The following is a 19,698-nucleotide window of genomic DNA, read 5'->3' as shown; positions in this document are numbered from 1 at the left end:
AGAAGAAGAAAGAATGAGCAATTTTCAAACTAACCTTCAATTTCGTTTTCTCCTTTTTCCGTTTTCCCCTTCTGTTGGTTTGGTGGTGACGAGTGAGGCGGCGCTTGGCAGTGGTGGTGGTGGTGGGAGGGGGCGCGGCGGAAAGTGTGGCGGGAGAAGAAAGAAGAACACGTTTCTGAACTCTGAAGTGATGGTATTGGTATTTGCTTTTACCTAAATTGCATTCTTTGAAATTTTGAATTTTTTTTACGTTAGAATTATTTTTACTTTTTTAGGAATTATAGAATATTTTATCTTTCAAAAATGTTTAGAATACTATAAAATGTAGAAATTTTACTTTTGTAAAAAGATGAATTTAATTGAATTTTAAGCATTTATCACTTAAAAATTTATTTTAAATTCATATTTTGTTAAAAAGAAAAAAAATTATGAGAGATATTGTTATAATATTTTATATAGGGTTAAATATATTTTTTGTCCCTATAAATATGTCATTTTTTCATAGTTTCTCTAAAAAAATTCTTCAATTAAGTTTTTCATCTTCACTCTTGGTTTCTACTTTAAGGTAAACTCGTATATAAAATTCATATTTTTCAATAAAATTTTGCAGGAAAATTTATAAAATTATAAAAATCTCTCTTAAAAAAAATAGAATTTTTTAATAATAACAAAAATTACATATTATTTTTTATATTTTTGGCAGTTAAAAATTCATATTTAATTCATGATTTGTGAAAAAATTCTATTTTTTTTGAGAGATTTCTATAATATTCTACACATTTCTGCACAATTTTATTTAAAAAATACAAAAAATGACTTAAAAATAAGGACCAAAAGTAGTGATTGAAAATTTTATAGACACTAAAAGTTGAAGAAAAATTTTAGAGGGGCAGAAACAAAAAGTTGGTATATTTATAGGGATCAAAAATATAATTAACCCTATTTATATATCTTTGTAAAAAAATCATTAAAAAATATGAAGGGTACATTAAATTGACTTAAAAAGCATTGATCTAAGGTCGTGACGGAAAAAAAAAAAATTGGATACCAAAACTTATCGAAAAATTTTAGACATGCAAAAAACAAAATATTAAATATTTTTAGAGATCAAAAACTTATTTAACCCTAAAATTTATTGGTAAAATTAAGTAATTTTTTCACTTATAAACTACATTAACCCAGTTTAGATAAAAGAATATGTAAACTTTTTGCGTTGCATGGCTTTAGATACACATGAAAACTTATTTTATTTTAAGAGTATTTTGATCTTATTGAAGTGTAAATACATTAACCAGCATTTTTGTGATGTGACTTGAAATTGTCTTAGTCAAATTGTCCTGAAATTTGTTGCCCTCTTTTTTGAAGTTATAATTTAAGAGTATTTTGATCTTATTGAAGTGTAAATACATTAACCAGCATTTTTGTGATGTGACTTGAAATTGTCTTAGTCAAATTGTCCTGAAATTTGTTGCCCTCTTTTTTGAAGTTATAATTAATTTCATCAGTTACAACTTCATATGTTATGCATGATACTTACCTCGATGGGGTCAATGGATGATCATAAAGTCTCATAACCTAAGAAAATGACCTCGGATGAATTTTTGGAAGGGGTGTTATCCTAAAATCAACTCAAATGGTGAAATCTACATCATATTTTCTTGCAGTTGTCCTGCGATCGACGATCCCACGACCCCCCTTGAAAAAAGAGTTACAACATTTGATATGAATTAACTAACATCTTTATATTTTTGTTATCATGTTACTGATATAAAATCTTCACCTCTATTTAATAGTGACTAATCTTTATCTGGTAACATGCAAGACACACATGACGAGTTCTTCCCTCTCAACTTGAATTATCTCCTTCTGGCCAAACTATCATCTTTTCTTAATTTTGAGAAATTAAATTATAATTTACGTAACATATTAAACCCCTCTTGCTCCGATATTTACATGGATAATGGATAAATCCTTATGTTGTTGGGGGATACGTGGCGCCCACGTTTGACTTGATTTTGTAGTTTCGTGACATTTTTCCATTGCTCTTATCCAAATGTGCGCAACTCTCTTAGAACATGTTTTATGCTCTTAGCTTTCTTCACTTAGCGGTGTAATAAACATGGAGCACGATTAAATTGTCCAATTATCAAGTTCTACTGAATTTTGACTAATTATAATAGGCTTAATACATCCCCAGGTCCCTTAACTTATTTTTTCTTCTCACTTCAGTCCCTTAACTATTAAACGTGTCAATTCAGTCCTGTAAGTCCTCTTCCGTTTACTTAGTTGGTCCAATTTTATTAATTTTAAATCCCTACCGTTGGATCAAGGAAGTTCATCATATCTTACCGTGTACCACCAACACCTAAGTATCTGAAATTTAATTTTTAAAAATAATATAATTCCATTTATATTAATTTAGAAATAAAAAAATCTAAAAAATTTGAAAAAATTGGAAAATTAATTTTCAAAAATAAAAAAAATCTAAAATATTGGAAAATTAATTTTTAAAAATAAAAAAAATTCTAAAAAATTTGAAAAAAATTCAGGAATTTTTTTTTAAAATCTGGACACGCAAAATTCAAATCCTTCACATAATTAAAATCCATTTATGTGAAGAAATTAAAATCTGTTGGTTAAAAAATTTGAAACAAATGGAAGGAAGCAGTGAGAGGACACGCAAAAATCATCACACAAACAACACAGAGCCAATTTGCAAATCATCAACCAATCCACAACGCACACACGCACAACACCATTCTTTTCAAAGAACAACCCAATCTCCAAACTCATAGCCAATTCCATAAATCATAACCTCATAAACACCGAAACAACACAAATTCCCTATCGATCAACAATCAACAATCTTCATCACATAACCCTCAAACATCATACACAGTCAAAATCCAATCCCAAACACACACCTAAGTCTGCCGTCGAAATCGAATCCAAACCTTACGCCAAACACAATTTTCAACAAACCATACCAACCCTCAACCTCAAGAAACGGACAAACCGAAACCGCACCATAACCCATACATCCAAAGGTTTTCTTTTTCTTTTGTTTTTTTTAGATCTAAGCCTTTTTTTTTTATTTTTGTTGTTGTTTGTATATATAAAAGGGAAAAAACAAAAAAAGAGAAGAAGAGAAAAGGAAAAAAAAGAAAAAATAAAGAAATGGAGAAGAAGAAGAATTAACGGGAGAGAGAAAGAAGAAGGGGAATTGTAATTTTTGTTTGAAAAAAAAAAAGAAAGAAAAGAAAAAGATGAAGAACGAGAGAGAGAAGGAGAAGTGAGGAGAGAGAAGAGAAAAGAAAGAAATGAAGGAAAGAAGGAAGGGCTGTGCTGCTGATGTGGTTCTAGAGGATGATGCTTCAGCTTTTTGTTTTAAGTTGCAATTTTTTTTTCCTCCTGTGAGCTCACGCTAGTAGCAGCTGGGTTTTAGAGGGAGGTTGTATTTTGCTTCTGTTTGGTTTTTTCCTTGGCTTTATGCGCTGGGAATTTGTTTTTCTGCCGACAATATTTCCACTTTCTCTTGCTTGTATCAATATATTGGCTGTTAAGAAAGAAAAAAAAAACAATGATGGTTTTGTGGTGATTAAAGATTAGGATTAATTATTTATTTTTTGGATTTTCTGAATTTTATTTTTAGAGATTAGGTTGTGTGGTGATTAAAGATTAGAATTAATTATTAAAGATTAGGATTTTATTTTTTTGGGATTTTCTGGATTTTAAAAAAAATCCTGTTTAAAAAATTTGGCTAAATCCGTAAAAAAACATTTCCAGATTTAAAAAAAAAAATATTCCAGAAATTTTTTCAAATTTTTTAGATTTTTTTAATTTTTGAAAATTAATTTTCCAATTTTTTAATTTTTTAGAATTTTTTTTATTTTTTGAAAATTAATTTTCCAATATTTTAGATTTTTTTGAATTTTTTTATTTTTGAAAATTAATTTTCCATTTTTTTCAAATTTTTTAGATTTTTTTATTTCTAAATTAATATAAATGGATTTATATTATTTTTAAAAATTAAATTTAAGATACTTAGGTGTTGGTGGTACACGGGAAGATATGATGAACTTCCTTGATCCAACGGTAGGGATTTAAAATTAATAAAATTGGACCAACTAAGTAAACGGAAGAGGACTTACAGGACGAAATTGACACGTTTAATAATTAAGGGACTGAAGTGAGAAGAAAAAATAAGTTAAGGGACCTGGGGATGTATTAAGCCATTATAATACTTCAACAACCTTTATAGACGTTAGTAGACCTATCCTTTATATCTAATCCTAGCAAACATGCTTACCCTAATTCCTAGGGTGCAGATCCTCTCCATTTCTTAAGAAATTGAGATCTTCAAGTTTGTTGAGTATGAGCTTGACACGTGGCACATTAAAACTCCAATGGCTGAGATTCATTTTAAAATAAAATTATTTAAAATAAAATAAAAATTCAGAAAATTAGAAGAGAATATGAAGAAAACGGTTTCACTTCCTTCGTCGTTTCACTTCCTTCACCTCTCTATGGTCTGAACCAATACTATGGTGTTCCCAACCTCCTTCTCCTCATTACTGTGACTTACCATCATCATTTGGTTTCACTTTTGTGTCGTTGCTTCACTTCTGCGTTGGTGTCATCTCGCCTCCGACGACGTCGATTCTGAATTTTTGTCGTCCTTGTTCCACTGTATTGTAGACCTGAAGCTTGCTCCAATGGTAGAAACGACACACGTAGAACATGATGCAAATCTTCACCATTCATCACCACCTCTGGGCACCGGTAAGATTTTGTTCTTTGTCGATGAATATACACACGTAGAACATGAATATTTGAAAGTATTTGGACAATATAAAATTAATATAAAATGTCTATGAATATTAACATGTTGACTTTATATTATTTTTTCCATTTTCTAGATAATGTGAATATTACATCCAATCCAATGGTTGAAGGTGTAGAAAAATTGGTGAATGATATCGTGTAACAGGGAAAAGAGAGTACTGTTAGTAATGTACCACACTTGGAAATGGAGTTTGAGTCTGAGGCCTTGGCATATGAATTTTATAATGAGTATAGTAGGAAATGTGGTTTTGGTATCCGTCGAGAATATGCAAATAAAAGCAAAAAAGATGGAGTTCTTACTTCAAGAAAATTTGTGTGCTCCAAAGAGGGTAGACGCGGTGTCGACAAACGTGATTACTTAACAAAAGAGGCTCGAGCAGAAACTAGAACAGGATGTTTAGCACGTATGGTTATTTCACTTGATCGGAAGATTGGAAAATACAAGGTTATTGACTTTGTAGCGGAACATAATCACCTTCTTCTGCCAGCTGAGTATGTTTATATGATTCGCTCTCATCGACACATATCTGAGTCACAAGCATCCCAAATTGTATTGGCTGATGAATCTGGATTGAAACCAAAAGATTTTCATGAATTTGTGTCAAAACAAGCTGGTGGAATAAACACTGTTGGTTACACAAGACAAGACCATAGAAATTTGCTTCGCACTAAAAGGAACCACTCACTAAGGTATGGTGAAGTAGGTGCATTACTAATACATTTCAAAAAGCAAAGTGAAAATCCTTCATTCTTTTGAGTTTCAGATGGATGTTGAAGAGCAAATAACAAACATATTTTGGGCCGATGCACAAATGATAAATGATTATGGGTACTTTGGTGATGTTGTCACTTTTGACACCACATTCAAGACAAATAAGAATTATCGTCCGTTGGGAGTATTTGTTGGCCTTAATAGCCACAGACAAACAATTGTTTATGGGGCAGCATTGTTATATGATGAAACAATCCCTTCTTTTCAATGGTTATTTGAAACCTTTCTCAAAGCAATGGGTGGGAAAAAGCCTAAAACCATTCTAACAGATCAAGATGCAGCAATGGCTAAGGCTCTTTCTATAGTCATGCCAGAAACATTTCATGGATTGTGCACTTGGCATATAAGGGAAAATGCCTTAAGGCATGTGAATCATTTATATCAACAGAGCTCACAATTCTGCTCAGATTTTGAAGCATGCATTGATCTACACGAAGAGGAAGAAGAATTTTTGAGTGGATGGGAGGCTTTACTAGTTGAGCATAATGTTTCTAAAGACTCATGGCTCCATAAATTTTTCGATTCAAGGAAAAATGGGCATGGGCTTATGTGCGAAAGACTTTCACTGCAGGTATGAGATCTACTCAATTAAGTGAGAGTTTTAATGCTGATTTAAAAAATCATTTGAAGTCAGATTTAAATTTGATACAATTTTTCACACACTTTGAAAGAGTTGTCAACGGAAAGCGGAATAATGAGTCAGAAGCTGAATATGAGTCGAGACAAAAGTTGCCAAGATTGAAAATGAAAAAGATCCCTATGCTTGTACAAGCCGGCAATGTTTACACTCCAAGAATTTTTGAGGAATTCCAAGATGAATATGAGGAATGTCAAGCTTCTTGTTTAAGAAATTTGAAAGAAGGGTCATATGTTGTTACAAATTATGATAACAGCAAGGAGCGGATAGTAGTAGCGAATCATATGGATAAAACAGTTGCTTGTGATTGTCGAAAGTTTGAGACACATGGAATCTTATGCAGTCATGCTTTGAAAGTTTTAGATTTTATGAATGTTAAGCTAATTCCTCAGCAATATATACTGAAACGTTGGACAAGAGATGCAAGGTTGGGATGTAATCAAAATTGGAAAGGGGAACATATTGAATTGGACATAAAAGCTCATTTCATGAAATGATACAATGAGTTATGTCCTCGAGCAGTTAAATTGAGCAATAGAGCATCAGAATCTCATGAAACTTACACATTTTTGTCCAAAGTTTATGAAGAGTCTCATAAAATAGTTGAAGATATGCTGACTAAAAAGTCTATGGATGGAGAGTCAATTGGAATGAGTCATGTGTCTATATCAATTGCAAATGAAAAAAAGGATCAGAATGTGGGCACTGTTGATCTTGGTGGGGCAAAAGCAATAAAGATCCGAGATTGCTTAGATAGGACTAAAAAAAGGCATCCAACTTGGCTTGAGAAATTGGATAAAAAGAGACAAAAAAGGCTATCACAGACTAAGAGAAAGAAAAAATTGGTAAACAACTCTTTACTTTCTTTTTAACATGTGCCTAGAATTTTTGTACTGCTATCACATATACATAATACATGTTACTTTTACTACTATGTAGGAAAAATCTCCTGCAAACAATGATGGTACACATGCTTTGAATGGAAGGAAGAGAAAGAAAAAATTGGTAAGAATATCCATACTTTCTTTTTAACATGTGCAGAATTTCAGTACTGCTATCACACACACACACACACACATATATATATATATATATATATATATATATATATATAATACATGTTACTTCTACTATTATGTAGGAACAATCTCCAGCAACCCATGATGGCATACATGCTTGGAATGGAAGCCAATCTGGATATGGAAGCCATGCTTTGATGGCATCTCAAACTGAGAATGCAAGTCGACATTTACCTTTAACAGAAGCTGACAATGGAAGTCTACATGAGATTAGGATCCAAATGTCAAATGAGATTAGGATCTAACACAATTGGGATGTATAACTTTTTTTAGACATTACTACTTTTTCTATTAGGGGACCTATATTGCATTTTGTTGATCACTTTTTGGGTTTGATGACAATTCTGATATACTAGTTTATTTTGGCTACTTTTATCTTATAATTTGGGTCGATGCTCTTATTTTGGCTACTTTTCATTTCCATCTATATGTACCATTTTGCTATAATGTGAAATAGAAAAGGTTCTGCTATAGTTACACTTGAAAAAAAAATGTGAAATAGAAAAAGTCCTGCTATAGAAAAGGTTCTGCTATAGTTACACTATTAAAAAAAAATATGAATATGGTACATTTGATAACAGTACAAAGCCAATTCATTACACGAAAATCCAAACATTACATTTGATATGCTAATTTTATTGACAACGAATGGGTGCAAGCCGCACAAAAACCAACCGCGCAAGCGAAAAGAAACAAACCAATACAAACAAGGGTGCCGTATATAGGCGGAACACCCGACACAAACCCGTGAAACAACACTCCCTAAAGAGACTACCAAAATAAAACCCCGCCGCCTAACACTAGAGAATGATGCAAAGGTCTAAACTGAACCAAAACAGCCGAAAAATGAACATCCGGACAAGAGAAATGCCCCCTACGCATAGGTAGCATACAACTGCATCAAAACCAGCCCCCTTGCACAACAAACCGCGTAGAACCGCGCCACAGATAGCTGCTGGCAGCTGCTAACACCAACTGACAGCAGGAGCAAATAGCACCAACCGCCCCATATTGATGGCAGACACCAACCAAAACCGCAGCACTTGCAATGAGCACAAAACCAGAAGCCCCAAAATCTAAAACACATATGACAATACAATTCAATACAATGTTGGGCTCCTCTGAGGATTCTTCCTTTAGGACAACAATACAACAGCAGGACATAAAAACAGTCCGCAAGACAGAAAAAATAACAACATTTTATCCCTTGAACTTCATCATTGCTTATGGACTTGGCTCAGTAACCCTCTCAACTATGATATTATCATATATGTATCAGCATTACATGTAACAGCAACCAAAGTCTTGCTCAAATTATGAATATCATCACTAGCAAAATCTGCAAAAATAATAAGCAGTAAAATAAAATACAAAGTGAGTTCCTCTAAATTGATATGAACAATTGAACATGTTTGCAAAGGTATCTGTCAAAATTGAAGAATTAGAATGCCAAGGGAAAACCTTCATGTCTTTGTTGTCTTTTAGAAAACATGAACGAGAAAGGGCAGATTTAGGTCGTCGCAGTAACATATGGTGTTGGCTTCTAGAAAGGGTAGGTTTGCAAAGAGGCGCGACGGTGGCAGTGGCGGAGGGCTTTGCTTTGAGATGCGGCGACGGCGGAAGTGACGGAGGTCGTTAGTCGGAGATACAATTGTGAGAGATGGAGAAAGTGTATTATCTCTCTTCGTATTCACTATTCCCATCCATGTTTTCTGACTTTTTTTTCTTCAGTAAATCTCAGCCATTGAGTTTTAATGTGCCACGTGTCAAGCTCATACTCAACAAACTTGAAGATCTCAATTTCTTAAGGAAATGGAGAGGATCTGCACCCTAATTCCTAACCCCTAAACCTACTTTTTTGGCTCCAATCTATCCAAACCGTTAGATCATTGTAATTAGGGGAGGTTATCATATCAGCCGTTGATCAAATCTCACTCCTTGAAAATTTGATTCACGCGCATAGGTATCCACCTTTCTTCTTCTTCTCTTCTGTGCGCTACCTTTTGAATTCCACCTAGCTCCAATTGCTACTTGCGTTCTCTCTCTCTCTCTCTCCATGACCTTGCAGCTGATGTGGTCTCCCAACACTGTTGTGGTTGTTTAACGGTGTTTTGACTGAGAAAGCATAGGAATTCCAATACACCTATTGCTCTCTCACTCGCTCTTTCCTTCTGTCAATGAAGCATAGACACAAGTTTCAATTACTTCTGGGTCTTTTTCACTCTCACTGTCGTCTTCCTCCTCTAATCTCTCTCGATTCCGGCACAACCCTTGCTGTCGTCGACTCCCCCGCCACCGTCTACTGCATCGTATCGTCACAACAAACACATAACATCATTTTCCTTTGCCACGGTGAGTTGTCTCTCCCTCTATCTTTCCATGATCATGCTTTCTTCACCATGGCCAACCAATCGGTTTCCGATTTCCTTATTTTTACTGATTCAATCATTTAATCAGCTTTCTCTTTCTTCGATTTTTGTTTGAAAATCAAATGGCGAGGTGATGACGGTCTGATACTTGCATGCGAGCATTGATTGAAGCTTAGGGTCGGATACTTTGATGTGGCAACGACAACATAATGAAGCGGAAGTGAATGAGGAGTGATAGTTTACTGGATTTCTTTGAGCACAAAATCTGATGGATCGAAGACGGCGGCAGATGAATTGTTCGATGGCCCAATATAGTGTTCGATGCAGAAGCCCAATCGTCTATGTGAATATAGTGTTCATTGAGTTCTCAAAGGATTTACATGTAAGAAATTGTTTTTAACCCCCTTTTTAATTATGTGATTTAAGAACATTGTTTGAATTTAGGAATGAAGATGCTACTATATATATTTGATCGTAAATCCACATCTATGACGATGTTGTTCATGTAACTTTTAATGAGTCTGGTGTTACAAAATGAGCTTGAAGACGAATCGGGAACATTGAATTCACTTGCATTTTGATTCCTTTTAGGGTTTGGTGTTCTATGTTAAACAAAATCAAAACCACTACCATAGGATGAAGCAGAAGTTTTAGAATCAAGTGTTGTTTGACATGAAGTTATCTTTGTAGTCAAAGTCGACTTACTTGATGCCAATGTGTTTTCTATAATGTTACTTTATCAGATTTTATGATTAATTATTTCCTTTTAACGTTACTTTGTATTCTCATATTTTTTCTGCGATTGTTGATTTTTCCTTTTCATTGTTTCAGCCCTCCTAAAGCAACAAGGTATCCTAGATTTTAAATCCCTTTTTTGATTGTTGACAACTTGCATGCGATGGTGGAGCAGAGCTCACAGTGGTATGACGATGTCTTTGAACTATAATGTGTGTTTCTTCTTTGTTTGATGATTTTTCTTTGATGATTTTTCATTGTTTCTTTCATTATTGGTAACGTATTTGGGATTAGCGTCACTAATTGGATTCTAAATATGAGCTTTAATTTGGCAACTATTTGGTGTAGAATCAAAATAGAGCAATTGGGTTTTCAGGAACTGCAGTTTTGAACCAATCAATTTGCTCGATTGGTCGTTGTTAATATTTGTTTTTAAAGTTTTTAGCTTTGGTTAAAAATAGTTGAAGAACTAAACGTGGCTGTGTGTTTCTGTTTTATATAATTTCTAGCATGAGATGATGTATTTTTTGGGTGTGTTTGTTGATGATGTTTAACTTTGTATTTCACTTTTTTTTTGTTACTTATGTTGGTTGTTTTGGTTTTTCTTCTAATCATGGCAAATAATTTGAGTTCGGTGTTTCAAAGTGAGCTTGAAAATCTATAGAAAGAGGCTATGAGACCAAATCAATTCACTTGCTTTTTGAATTTTCTTAGAGGTTTGTGTTCTATGTTGAAAAAAGTTAAAACCACTACCATATGATGAAGCAAGAGTTTTAGAATCAAGTGTTGTTTGACAGGAAGATATCTTTGTAATCAAAGACGTCTTACTTGATGCCACTGTGTTTATTGTTATGTTAGATTACTTTATCATATTCCATGATTAATTATTTCCTTATATTTTTATAGTTAAATCTGCAATCCGTTTTTGATGATTCCAAAACATCATGTTTACTCCTATACACAATAAGAATTTCACTAATTGAATTTGCTAGATAATTATCAACTAACTCATGTAGTTTTTCATTTAAAAGGGAAATGGCACTTTGAAGCTGCAATTATAATAGATCCCTCCTTCTCTCGGTACCCCCAACGTTTAACTGCAAACAATTGGTGAGAGAACAACTTGCAGCAGCACTAGCCATCAAGAACTGAGGGATAGCTAGATGACTCTGATTCCACCATGTATTCTCATATTCTTCTCACTATCTTATTTTTGCTCATCTTTCTTTCTCTCCTCCTTTTAACGTTGCGTCTTTTTATTCTCATGTGTTTTTCTGTGATTGTTGATCTTTCCTTTTCATTGTTTCAGCCCTTTTAAAGCAACAAGGTATGCTAGATTTTTAGATTTTGAATCCCTTTTCGGATCGTTGACAACTTGCTCGCAATGGTGGGGCAGAGCTCACAGTGGTATGACAATGTCTTTGTACTATAATGTGTTTTTCTTCTTTGTTTAATTTCTGTTCCAATGTTGAAAATAAACAAATTTCTGGTGGATTTTTTAGTTTGAAGTTTATAGTGATATTCGAACAGACCTAACTCAGTTATATTATTTTCTGAAAGGGTTCTTCATATAAACTTTAGGCCTTAACCAAAAATGTATGACACATTTGAATCTTAAAGCAGCCTATAACACAAAAAGTTATTTAGCATTACCTTTTATGGAGAATGTGTCTTGGCAAATGTTGTTATGTATCTCATTTTCAAATTGCTATATGGTGTTGGTAGTTGATATGTTTTTAGATTGTATTTGAATTAAGAAGACTTAAGTTTATACGTTGGGATGTGACAGTTGGAGGACCATTTCAACAATTTTGGAATGGGCATTTGCAGAGATCTTGAAGGTCGAGATGAAATAAGGATTTTCAGGTATGAATTGGAAGTAGATATAATATTGTGAATTAAATGAACTACTTGAAGTGTGTACAATCAAAGAAACTTAAGATTATTACTCTTCTTTTGATACATGTCGAAATTTTATCTACTATGTGAAATTAAATTTGTTTATACTCTGTCAAAAAGGAGTTTTTTTAATTCATGTGTAACCTCTTCGTTTTGAGTTCCAACCCCTCCAATTATATAATTTAAATAATATCATGATCTTTGATTGCTGTCAAAAATATGAAGATCATTTAAGATTTCAATAGAGAAAAATATGTAATAATGAAGTTATAGAATATCAATATTAGTAAGTTTTGACCATTGTTGGAAAATTTGACACATTTAAACTTATGTCTATTCCATGATCATTGATTGTTGACAACAACATGAGGATCATTTAAGATTCTAATTCTACTATTAATTTTCTTAGAAATTAAAATAAAGTTGGAAACTTGGGATGCTTAGGCTGAGAGAAATTGTTTTGATCATGCAAATATTTCTTATTAGTTTTATTTGTCTTCCTTTGAATCCTCTCTAAACTTTGCCTTCTTTTTCTTCTGTGTGTTTCATATCTGCAAATATTCATCTCCATGTTGTTTCCTCTTAGTTTCTTCATCTTTGTTTTTTTTATTCATTGCTACTGGGAAGACAGGTAACCAGCTGAACTGATGAGTTATATGCTTTGCTTTAATTTGTTTGAATGTAATAATGGTTAATTTAGTTAGCAATTATGTGTCCAGGCGATTCCAATTTGTACCAGAAGCTGTTAGCCGTTTATGCATCTTTCAGAACCACTGATGTAAGAATCATGCTGTCTACACTATTTTAATATCCTTGATGTGAAGTCATTTCTCCCGTTTGGCTGATACATTATTTTTGCATGAAGACATGTAAATGTTAAACTAATACATTATATGCTATCATTTTATTCATGTCTATCTAACTGTGATTGGTTAATTTAGTTGGCAATTATGTGTCTAGGCGTTTTGAATTTGTACCAGAAGCTGTTACCTGTTGGGTGTATTTCAAAACCACTGGTCTAAGAATCATGATGCTCATACTGTTGGTATAATTAAAGGAATTTGAGGTTACTGGTATGTTAAACTAATACATTATATGCTATCATTTTATTCATGTCTATCTAACTGTGATTGGTTAATTTAGTTGGCAATTGTGTGTCCAGGCGTTTTGAATTTGTACCAGAAGCTGTTACCTGTTAGGCGTATTTCAAAACCACTGGTTTAAGAATCCTGATGCTCATACTGTTGGTATAATTAAAGGAATTTGAGGTTACTGGTATGTTAAAGTTTAATAGGCATATTCCATATTGAAAGATGCTAAATATTAGTTACATATTATGCTATATGTACTGTAATATCTAACGCTATTTATATTTTACTTGAATTGCAGGTCATTTGGAAACTGATTAAGAGCATTTGGAGGCATTTGTTGTTACATGACTGATCTGCATAGTATATGTACTAGCTTTCTTTTTTATTGTGTTGAGAATGTATTCTGATTGGCTTAAATGTTAACTCTGTATGCTTCATATTTCACATTGTGGTTCATTTAGCGTACTTTTAACAATATTTAGTTTATATTGCTTTGTCAAAGATATTACGTGTATTATGAATCTCTTTAATTCCTGCTGTTAAATATATATGACCCGTGCGGTAGCACGGGTAGACGTCTAGTTTGTGAAATATCCGACTAACTTCTAATTGGTTGCACACTCGTCTAACCTTCAATAGATTGAGAGGAGTTTGTCTGACACTAAATCACATGTCTCCCAGTTTTGGCTAACAAGTTATTTATTTTTCGCCGTAAAAACAGTTAAATCTACTTGTTTACTACTTGTTTCGACTATGTTACCACAACCTGATAGATCTCAAATGGAATATATCTTGTTCTGCAATATGTAGAAGAGTTTGGCTCCATCAAAGTTTTGTAACTTCTTGTAGAAGCTTATCCTTGATAAAATTCCAACAAGAGTTAAGTTGCTTCAAAGGGGGATTATCTCACACTTGGATCCAATTGGTTGTTAGTGTGGAGGGTCATCGGAAAATTTGATTCTATTTTTGGTTTCAGCAGTTGGTACATTTTGTGCTCAGGCCTAAGTGTTTCAACATATATAAATTATCGATTCAAATAAAAAAGAAGGCAAGAACATACATCAGGTGAAACGAAATTAAAAATAGTTGAAGAACGGTATTTCTTAAAACAAAACACCACATGAATTTTAAGATGTACAATATGAGGAAAAGTTGTATTAAATCTACATAAAGATATCAATATTTATTTATATCACGGTCAATAAAGAAAGAATCAGCACTACATCTTCTGGGACTAAAAGAAAATGTCGATGATGAGGAGTTACCATTGGAAGAAGAAACCAAAGGAACACTCAAACGACCACACTGAACAACAGGTGGCTTAAACCGACCACTTTTATACAAGCTGCCAAACTTGGCTCTAATTCGAAAATCAAAATCAACAGCCAAATCGTTATAAATCCCAAGACGCGTCTCTTCAGAATACTCGTTAAGTTGTTGACGTCCAAGTTTGATCGTAGCATTTCCTTTAAATTCTATAGGTCCAAGAAAAGTGGTATTCTTATGTCCTTGATCAAAGGGAGTCAAACTCACACGACTGAAATCATTGTCTTTGTACCAGGCAATCGCGGTGATTCTTCGATAATAGACTATGATGTTGTTGTTGGGGTTTCTTGCCGTGATATTCACTTTGAAATTGTAATATAAGTTGTTGTTTGTGAGGTTGAACTCAGTGAGAGTTGCATCGGTTACGTGAAATTTCACGCTTGAGGGGGAAATTACTATCCAGAAGACGATGATGGCAATTACGAAGAGGACTACAGCCGCACATAATGCGCAACAAGTGCGTGCGCACCAACCCATATTGGTGATGAGGTTTTTGAATTTGTTTTTGTGATGGTGAGATTTTGTGGTCGACGAATTTTATGGTACGAAATTGTGTACTTTTAAAGGGTTGGAATTCATGAGTTTTGGGTATGGTCTGTTGATTTTCTAGGTAATTTCCTTGTAATATACACAGCATTGACTTTGGGAAACGAGTGATTCCTAATGTAAACTACTCCCAGTCTCCCACGTATTACAATTGTTTTGTTTATAATATTTATTTGTCTCAAATGAAATATGGACTTTTTCACTAATATAATCCCTCTAATTTATTGTAGTTTAACCCATCAAACTATCTTACCAATTACAATCAATGCTAGAATATTTTGATATTAAACAAAACTCATTTTATCATTGAAATCAACAAACATGACATAGAGAGACAGATTTGAAGATAAGAAGGAAAGTAGAAATAAAATATACTAACACTTGTCCCCGTTACAGCCTATAAATATCGTTGATGAAAGACCAAAACACAAGAAAAAAAATTACATTAAAAAAAATTTAAAACTTGACCGGACTTGCATTTAGTAGACTACATTAGTATTAGTTAATGACTACATTAGGAGACAAAAAAAGACTACATGTGTAAGTGATTCGAACAAAATCGATGAAACCGAAAATTTAAACCGAACCAAACCGAAAAAGTATCCGATTTTGTTTGGTTCGGTTCTTGGTTTTTAATTTTTAGATCCAAAGAACCGATGAACCGAACCGATGTTAACCTCACTCTCCATTTTAGTAGTATTATCCCTCCTCACACACACAATTATGATTAAGCTCAAAATTGAAGTTCAACATAAAATACTGATTAATTCATTCACTTTCTCTCATCATCATCTCATCTCATCATTTACACTCTATTTCATTTCTACTAAAAAAGAACACTAGCCGCAGTCACACCTAACCCATTGTTCTTCATCGTTGTTGGGATATCGTCCATCTCTTGTTAGTTTTTTCATATTAGTTATACAAAGTAGTTTGAAAAATAGAGAACATGGAAGACAAAGTTATATGAAATATTTGAGTATGTTGTATGCATGAAACACATTTGTGAAAATATGGATTTTATTAATTGTATTTTCAAACAAACCGATCAACCGAACAAATCCAAACCGACTAGTTTGGTTTGGTTTCTTTTTTGAAAAACAGTAAAAACTGAACCAATCCGAACCGGTGAAGATTTCATTAGTTTGGACTTTTTTTTTACGAAAAACCGATCCAAACCGAACCGTTACACCCCTAACTACATTAGTTAAAAAAAGACCGTAGTCCCTTTTTTTATGTCTCGAATACCAAATATTGATTAATAAGAAATAAAGCGCACTTCGTTCATAGGTTTTAATAGGTAAAAATAACAAAATTGTGAAGTTGAATGTCGTAATTTGAATTCGTATCTCAAATCTTCTACTTAAATTTTTAGTGACTATCATTTCGTCTATCTAAAAAAATATAATAATTTGTTTCACTCAAATTAGTTTTCTATTCATCTTGAAATTATATGAATTTGCAAAAGCAATCATATAATATTGAGTTATTAATTCCTCAAAATAAAATTATCGAATAATTATATAATCACTTTTTTTTTGTGGTGGCCGGGGTTCGTACCCCAGATCATACATATTTTATGCATTTATCCTTACCAACTAAGTTGAACTCACGAGGACATATAATCACTTGTTTTACCAACTATTATAAGATCTAAGTCACAATGTGTTGAATTAAATTTCATCTAGGAATTCCTCTTAGAATTGGATTGTTAAAATAAAAAAAGACTATTACTTTTCCCACCTTATGTGCTACTCGCACGCCTTATAAATTTCCCAAAATATCCTTCGGATTTTATAATCCGAATTTGATTCCAGAAATTTTTGGAGAATATAATCCGAAAATACCTTTTACCATAATTTAAATACACTTTTGTTTATTTTATATTATTTAGATGCCAAAATCATAAACTAAATGCAAATATAAACAAAAATAAAAGAACAAAATTGATATACATAAATTCTTATTTTATTATTATATCAATACATTTACAATAAGGTATGTTTCTTGTCTAGGGAAGGGGGATTGGGGTAAAGCTAAATCTCTTTTACAAAAAGATGGGGGTGATGGGGTAAAGCTAAACCGGTAGTCCAAGGTGATGGGGAGGGAAGGGGAAGGAGATGGTGGGAGGTGGGGGAGGGGATTGTGGTAAGGTATGTTTCTAGTCTAAGGTGAAAGAGACCTTGATGATCAACCTTGCACCCAAACAAATCAACATGACACCCGGACAAACCGCACTTCTTTGTAGTGCGTTGCCATCTCCATTGACCGTTCATACAACCATGAGTTTCCAAAGAGGCCTATTTTTATGAAAGGCCAACGATTAAACACATTGTTGCAGAAGGAAGAGGATGAGAAGGGGAAGAGAGTGTGAGATGATGGTGTGACAAATGATGAATATTTGAAGCCTATTTATAGGGGAATTGGTTACATAGGTTATAACTACACTAAATGCAGTCAAAAAACGTGTAAAATCAAGTTTGAACAGTTGACCACCGTCCAAAAAAACGTTTGAAAACGTGTTGTATGTGGTGTTGACCACCGTCCAAAGAAACTGACTTGGTTCAGATTATATAATATGAATTCCTACCCATGATTTTCGGATTATATAATCCAAATTTATTCGATATTGGTGAAAAATGAAGGAAACTGCGCACCTTATGTAGGGTGATGGACACTTCGGATTATATAATCTGAAACATGATTTTTTTTTTCTTGTGCTTCACATTGCACTGACAGATTATGTGGTCCAGGACGCCCAGAGACCTCTATAAATAGGTGTCCCTGCTTTCATAACCAAAACCACACCAAAAAAAAACATGGAAAACTTTGTCTTTGATCTGAACACCAACCTAGCTACAGTTTACTACAACGGGGGGAAACCACCACATCTGTTCAGGATTCCCACTGATGTCATCCTCTTCGGGTTGAAGGATCAGCTGAATCAAATCAACCTCGAACTCAACTACAAAGACACATGGAGGGTGGATGGTGTTGAGTATCGACGTCCGTCGACCGACTCAGTCGGGAATGTGCGGTTCAGTCGGATAAAGCTCATGAACGACGATGACATGAGAACCATGTTCTCGATCTTTGATCAGTACAATACTAGAGAGTCTATCGAGTTGGACGCTTCCTTGGTCAGATCTGTTGAACAAATTCAACAAAGTTTGATCCGGCCCAGAAACTACGAAGAGATCAGGGCACTAATGGACGCACCACACGACGATATTAATTTAGATGATCTGTGATGATGTGTTATGTTTTATTTAATTACGTGTTTTATGTTGCTTTTTATTACGTGTTAGTTATATGTTGTTGAACTAAGTTGTTTTATTATGTTTTAAATAATTTATATATTATTTAAATTTTCATTATGTTTTACTTTACGCCAAATATGTTCATTTAAATGCTAAAATAATCCGAATTCAACTCAATTTTATAGGGTGTAAGTAGAATTCGGGTTATATAATCTGAAATTAACTAGGGTGTAAGTGCAATTCGGATTATATAATACAAATTCCTTTACCATAGGATTCTTTTGTATGATCCACATTGCACCAACAGTTTTTGTGGTCCACAATGTCCAGATACCTCTATAAATAAGTGTTTCGAGTTTTCATTGTCATTTCCAGCAAAACACACCAAAGAAATCATAGATATTTTTGTCATTGTGCTGAGGATCTTTCTCATGCTGTCGCAAATAAATAGCTCTCTATTTGACGGCATGATGAAGATCTTCAGCATGTTGTCAAAAATATATAAATAGATAGATAGATACAAAGAGGTTCTAACTCTTTATTTGAATACCAAGAGGTTGCTATGAGCTAGATCTTGTTGCCTTGGTGATATAAATATCTCAGTTGGCAAGGCAGCATAATCTAACTCAAAACAATCCTCTTGAAACACCTTGTCTTTCATCGTGATGTTGCAGATTTGAATCCGAAAAGGTTTTTATGAACTCGATCCAGTTGACTACCGATAGAAATATGTCAGTTGGCAGGCCAGCTGGATCGAGTTCAAAAGCACCTCTTCGAACACCATCCTAGAATATTATGTTGTTTATGTTGTTTTAAGCTGATTACTTGTTTTTTTATGCATATTTTCTATGTCATCTTCTATGAAAACCCTCCAAAAACAAAGTTTGTTGCCCTTTGGATTATATAATCCGAATTTTTTTAGTGAGTTTCGGATAATATAATTCGAATACACTCGGTTTTTTTGGACGGTGGTGTTTCATCAAAGGTTTGGACGGTTAGTGGAGTGTTTAATGCATTTATGGACGGTTGGACGTTGAAACACGTTTTATTTGACTGTAGTTATGATCTATGACTTGTTTTAGGCTATAAATAGACTTGCATCTTCAACAAATTCCTTTATTCTTCACTTCACCTCTTTT

The 19,698-nt window shown here is 33.5% G+C and overlaps 3 protein-coding genes, 2 long non-coding RNA genes and 1 pseudogene across 13 annotated transcripts in view; 3 read left to right on the top strand and 3 right to left on the bottom strand.

The window, feature by feature from the left end:
- The window catches only part of LOC146917219 (uncharacterized), a 97,094-nt gene extending 96,881 nt beyond the window's left edge, over window positions 1–213 (bottom strand). For 3 of the 8 annotated variants that reach the window (XM_085719051.1, XM_085719048.1, XM_085719052.1), the window contains exon 1: window positions 35–211. The gene's annotated coding sequence lies outside the window, so the exon portion shown is untranslated. Of the gene's footprint in view, window positions 1–34 lie in introns of all 8 variants that reach the window. The other 5 variants (XM_085719049.1, XM_085719050.1, XM_085719046.1 and 2 more) reach the window with 3 other exon arrangements.
- Window positions 214–1,541: 1,328 nt separating this feature from the next.
- Window positions 1,542–7,702, top strand: LOC146917218 (protein FAR1-RELATED SEQUENCE 5-like; annotated as a pseudogene). Its single transcript, XR_015016659.1, has 5 exons — window positions 1,542–1,565; window positions 2,093–2,108; window positions 4,920–7,099; window positions 7,194–7,259; window positions 7,396–7,702. The product of XR_015016659.1 is annotated as a protein FAR1-RELATED SEQUENCE 5-like (transcript).
- Window positions 7,703–7,903: 201 nt separating this feature from the next.
- On the bottom strand, window positions 7,904–9,158 carry LOC146917217 (uncharacterized). Its single transcript, XR_015015492.1, has 2 exons — window positions 8,795–9,158; window positions 7,904–8,672 (listed from the first exon to the last, which is right to left on the bottom strand). It is a non-coding gene; the product is annotated as an uncharacterized LOC146917217 (long non-coding RNA).
- A 671-nt stretch (window positions 9,159–9,829) lies between these two features.
- On the top strand, window positions 9,830–13,871 carry LOC146917216 (uncharacterized). The gene is made up of 9 exons (XR_015015491.1): window positions 9,830–10,084; window positions 10,534–10,623; window positions 11,469–11,619; window positions 11,747–11,844; window positions 12,227–12,303; window positions 13,056–13,114; window positions 13,297–13,409; window positions 13,499–13,611; window positions 13,726–13,871. It is a non-coding gene; the product is annotated as an uncharacterized LOC146917216 (long non-coding RNA).
- Window positions 13,872–14,481: 610 nt separating this feature from the next.
- LOC146917215 (NDR1/HIN1-like protein 10) lies at window positions 14,482–15,266 on the bottom strand. Its single transcript, XM_085717202.1, has one exon. The coding sequence runs from the start codon at window positions 15,228–15,230 to the stop codon at window positions 14,604–14,606; it is 627 nt and encodes a 208-aa protein (XP_085573328.1). The 5' UTR covers window positions 15,231–15,266; the 3' UTR covers window positions 14,482–14,603.
- Window positions 15,267–18,118: 2,852 nt separating this feature from the next.
- On the top strand, window positions 18,119–18,550 carry LOC146917214 (uncharacterized). The gene has a single exon (XM_085721846.1). It carries the CDS (start codon window positions 18,119–18,121, stop codon window positions 18,548–18,550), a length of 432 nt encoding a protein of 143 aa, XP_085577972.1.
- The last annotated feature ends 1,148 nt before the right edge of the window (window positions 18,551–19,698 follow it).

This window comes from Medicago sativa, chromosome 6 (assembly GCF_051527215.1).
Source record: "Medicago sativa cultivar Bolivia chromosome 6, Bolivia_mono, whole genome shotgun sequence".
Lineage (NCBI taxonomy): Eukaryota > Viridiplantae > Streptophyta > Magnoliopsida > Fabales > Fabaceae > Medicago > Medicago sativa.
This window is presented reverse-complemented; position numbering and strand designations above follow the sequence as displayed.

Coding starts and splice junctions, on each gene's coding strand:
- LOC146917215 (XM_085717202.1), bottom strand. CDS start 15,230: ATGGGTTGGTGCGCACGCACTTGTTGCGCATTATGTGCGGCTGTAGTC.
- LOC146917214 (XM_085721846.1), top strand. CDS start 18,119: ATGGAAAACTTTGTCTTTGATCTGAACACCAACCTAGCTACAGTTTAC.